Source organism: Rhodamnia argentea, chromosome 2 (assembly GCF_020921035.1).
Source record: "Rhodamnia argentea isolate NSW1041297 chromosome 2, ASM2092103v1, whole genome shotgun sequence".
Lineage (NCBI taxonomy): Eukaryota > Viridiplantae > Streptophyta > Magnoliopsida > Myrtales > Myrtaceae > Rhodamnia > Rhodamnia argentea.
The window spans coordinates 28,614,439-28,619,320 of record NC_063151.1 but is presented as its reverse complement, the minus strand read 5'-3'; the positions used below and the strand labels follow the sequence as shown (position 1 = coordinate 28,619,320).

The 4,882-nt window shown below is 42.0% G+C and overlaps 1 protein-coding gene across 1 annotated transcript; it reads right to left on the bottom strand.

Annotated features, from left to right (window-relative positions):
• Positions 1-1,696: 1,696 nt before the first annotated feature.
• On the bottom strand, positions 1,697-4,882 carry LOC115727557 (organelle RRM domain-containing protein 2, mitochondrial). Its single transcript, XM_030657788.2, has 5 exons — positions 4,667-4,882; positions 3,673-3,741; positions 3,481-3,587; positions 1,967-2,159; positions 1,697-1,932 (listed from the first exon to the last, which is right to left on the bottom strand). Exons 1-4 carry the CDS (start codon positions 4,797-4,799, stop codon positions 2,061-2,063), a joined length of 408 nt encoding a protein of 135 aa, XP_030513648.1. The 5' UTR covers positions 4,800-4,882; the 3' UTR covers positions 1,697-1,932; positions 1,967-2,060.

The following is a 4,882-nucleotide window of genomic DNA, read 5'->3' as shown; positions in this document are numbered from 1 at the left end:
GTTAAATCCAGGCTTTGACTTATAAAAATGGTCATGACCCAATGTAGTTTACATGTAATTGATAAGATTCGAATACGTAATCTCAAGTTCCTAAATTGGGAATAACTTAGTAGATATTTCAATTTAATTGAGTTGGGAGTTAAATTTATCTCGTCGAGCTTTCACCATCTGGGGCAGCCTCCACATACCTCTGGAGAGGGATTTTGACACCTCACCCAGTGATGTCTAGTACTAGCACACGAAAACGAGATGACCTCCACGTCACAAGCTGAGTCGCTTTGCCCGCGAGAAAAACTAGTCAAATTCGCTACGTGTTTCTCAACGGCCCCCAGAAACGGTTAAACAATTTTGATACTATTATGCTAGCGCGAGCAAATTGGTACAAATTTAGGAAATAGTACGACGTCACTTTAAGACATACTGTAGCGAGGCTATTTTGACGTCAGTGCCATTTTTAGATTAATTTGACAAACTAACTTATTGCGATAATATTGAAACTTAGATCTTTTTACCGCGCTTATTTTTATTATTATTTTTTTTAATAATCCGAGAGCATAGGCATGGAGGCGTAGCTACCTTAGATGTACGTCGACTCTATGGCACATCCTCCACAATCTCATGAACCGATTAAGTGCCGGCCCGTGATCTATGCGGCGGCCCCGACCAAGATGTATGCACATAATTAGCAGAATATGAATGAGCGCCCTCTAGCTCTTGGGCTGGAAATCCCTCGACACTCCAACTAACGACGCCCGGTTGATCACATACCCTTTTTCTTTTTCCCAAGTATATCTTCCTCTTTGGCTACAAGTGTGAGGGTCCCTAGCCAAAAAAGGACCAGACATGTTTACACAGACATTATCGTCAGTCCACATGCACCACTATATTTTCCAGAATCCGGAGTCCATGTCGTCCCATATTTTCCCTCCAGAAATTTCCCTTCGTCACGCACAGAATCTGCGATGGCCACCTTTGTAATTGAGGGCGCGATGAGCCGTGTCACAAGAGTAGATGCTGAAAACGCACATTCATGGCTGCTGAGAAACGAAGGCGCCATCCAAGCTGTCTTCTTCTGGTTGAGAAGGAACCCCTTAAATATCCCACTTGGTCATGTTACCATCAATCGTTTTGAGAGCTTCTTCTTCTCTTCCTCTCTCTTGCTTCTTCTCATTGCTTCCAGGAGAGGGCGAATGCCCATTGGTGCGTCATTTGCGCTGTATATTCCGAGACCTGATATTCTTTGTGTTGGCCAAGTTCAAGCCACACACATAGCACCGGTTGGTGACAAATGACATGGTGACTCATGATGCTTGCCCCCAGATCATCATTCCCACATCGCCCCCCCACACACGTTGCGCGAACAGCGACGTCTCCGAAGAAAGTTCTTGTCTCCCGTCAGTAGATCCTGAGAGGGAAGGCAAAAGGTTTTGAGTACGTAAGAGAAATTTCAACTGACCTTTCGTAACTGTCGCGTGACAATGTCGTACAAAGACAGCCAATCGACTATACTATGTGTTCGTTCTTGTTCCACTACCCGAGTCATTCTCTCGTTGAACTTTGTTGATGCAAGAAGACAAAAATGGTTGTCCTGCCTTTCCTTTCGAATGTTCCGAGTTGGAAGATCATATGCAAAACTTTTCTTTTATTTGCTCTTATCCCATAGATTTTTTTTTTTTTGTTACGACGATTGCTGCAAGTGAAAGAACTGACCTTTGAAATGGGGACATATGTACAGCCAATGAAACACTTTCGGATACATGTAATGGGAAAACCTTCCAGTGATTCTTGAGCTCATATGCAAGAAAAGATCATAAGACTCGAGCAAATGAGAAATATTAGTAGATAAACAGACTCTTTTGATTTCCAAAGTGTTTGCCTTCATTTCAGTGATTCTGTTCCTTCTCTCATACAAGGCTGATCCCCAATTTTTGGAAGTAGCGGAGATACTACACCCTCAAAGGCCGATATAAAATGACTCGGGGCTATTGCCAGAGATACTACACCCTCAAAGGCCGATCAGCTGTTGGCGAGGCGGAAGTAGCAGCATTGGAAGAAAAAATTCATTGATGACTGTATGAAGGAAACCCGTTGTTTGGAGGCGAGGAAGGTGGTGGCCGGTGCTTTGCGTACTCAGCAAATATAACCCAACCATCTAGATACTGCATCACACAAAATAATTCGGTAAGAAACCAGAGAGAGCCGACTCGTTTATGGGTCTTCAGTGTTCTGCTATGATGAGAACAGCAGCTCCACTACTTCAGTTTACAACCCTGTTTACAACCCTACTTCAGTTTCTCATATCAGATGAGATGTTTCTGATAACACGAGTGATTTTATATGTAAATGGCATTACAAGGCATAATATGGACTGAGTTACTCTCCGGGAAACGAATTTCAAATGCCCATATGTTCCAATAACCAACGACAATGAAAATGCATATATGCACAAGAAAGGAAGGAAAGAACAACTCCTAATGCCACAATTCGCTGATGCGTGCATGCATGTGCAAGCTAGAGAGAGAGAGAGAGAGAGAGAGAGAGGTTTCCCAATTAGTAGTCAAACAGAACTGGGTATAGTGCTGTAGAGGGCTGGAAAAGTAATCAGACGTAACAACATTTAGTCAGACAAGCTTTTAGATAACCCAATTACCACAAGTGATCTTGAGGAATGGAGAAGCCTTGCTTCTGTTAACTCACCCTAACATCAACGCATTGAGTAGTAGACTTTTCTTTCTTGATTGTTACAATTAGTAGATCGGAATATACGTGGAGGGTAAGGTATATGCATCAGAGAGTGTTTCCCAGAGAGATTTGCATGCAAACATGAGAGAGAGTTCTCCCCAGAGGAACTCTCTCGTGCATTGAGCATAGAGTTCTTCAGTGACCATGCCAGATAAAATACACAACCACCAACTTTGCCGAACATTTCTTTCCTAATAGTGCCAGCACCTACTTCGAGAATTATCCCATTGCCACAACTGATACAGGTCCTTTGGCCCATTCACCAAGAGATGGTATCCTTTCATTCCATGCTTTAATGTAGTTCCTTTTAATATTTTTGAAGAGACTTATGGTCTGAAATGTTACTGAGACTAACCTAACCTTTTCTACATAGAGCCAAAATCTCAAGACACCATAATCATAATAGAGAATTCTGAGAATGTTATCGACAGACTTAGATCACTGCACAATGCTATGATATCTGGGGAACATATCATGACACCACAATCTTAAGCCCATTTAAGTGTCAAAATTGTTCACTCCAACTACTGAAATGTTCATAGATATACATGTCCAAAACCAAAAAAAAAAAAAAAAATCTCTTCCGTTCATGACCAAAAGAAAAACAGATATTTGGTCTGTGCAATTCCTTTAACATATAGGCTAGATCAAACATGCCAAAGTAACAGTTAAACACTTTGCAAAACCCTGTTATTACTTCCAAAGGAGCGAAAGCAGAGAGACAAGTGCAAAACTCACCTTTCCATTCATACCCTCAATACCTTTTGCAGCATCTTCTAATGTAGTATATCTGACAAAGCCAAAACCCTTTGAATATCCTGAAATCCGATCAGACACCACCCTAGCTGTGTGGAACCAACATGCCGCAAATTTAGTGCTCCAAGCTTTGCCAGGGTAACTTACAAATAACCATTCAGAGGTAGAACAAACCATGAACGACTTCACCAAACTGAGAAAAGGCTTCCTGTAGTTTCTCTGTAGTAGTACGTTTACTCAGCCCTGAGTTTATTGTCAATTTCCAAATCAGATAACGCAAACATAATCAATCAAATGTCAGTGCCAGGGGCCCAAGTAAATAGTCGATGAAAATTATTCAATTGCATTGAAAGATGACTTAATTAAACAACAGACATGCTCGAGCAAATGACCGTGTGCTCCACTTATAATTGGCAGCCAGAGTTTCAGCACAGAAGAAAAGATGAAGCAAAGAAGAAGAACAAGGAATAATCTAATTGCCTTTCAACACACAAACCACAGTCATCCACCACCCTCTCCCCCAAGAGTGAACGAAATGTGCAATGATGACTTCAGTCCAAATATTTTCACTCTACTGAAGGCTTTCAAGTTACAACTTAGAATTTAGTCAGCCCCTCTCAGGAAGAGATACAACAAGTCAAAAATACTTGAGAATAACTCTTTGATTGGCAAGCGTATGTAACTCATCCAGTGTTTCTTCTGAAATGAAGACACATTTGAGTTTCCTGAATATAAGTAATCCATCTGATTAGTATGCCTTAACTGGAAGATCTAGTAGAAACCTCAGGTAAAATGCTTATCAAGCATCCGCCTGTCAAACGTGTCGAGCAACAAAGGTTTGATAAACCATTGCAGCTCAATCATGTACATGACATTCACATCATTCCCTAAATCAATTGATCTGAAACTTTCTTGTCGGCCAAGCATCACCAAAAAGCTCCAAGTTCCCCACTTTCTGAAGACCCAATTATGCAAAACATACTTCAAACTCGAACATTTCTAAACTCATCTCACTAAGCAAGATGAGAACAAATTGCCACTGAGACAAAGTACCTCCGGACATCACATCAAGAGAAAAGACGCAACATAGTAATTATCGATGAAAGAGAGCAAAGAGTCGAGACAAGGCTAGCGAGGGATTCATATAATCATCATAAAAAGTAGTCACCTGATACAAATAGGTTGGTGTTGGGCTCAGGCTCCACTCGGGGCTGAGCCGCTGCCGCAGTCGGCGGAGGAAAGAACGGGGAGGTTGAGAACAGCCTCCTCAAGCCGCGAGGCGCCGCCAGTCTCAGAGCCATGTATGAGTCGTGGATTCAGTTTTTACGGCGACGGCAAGAGGGAAAGAGAGCATTTCGAGGATTCAAGGAAAGGAAGAGGGCAG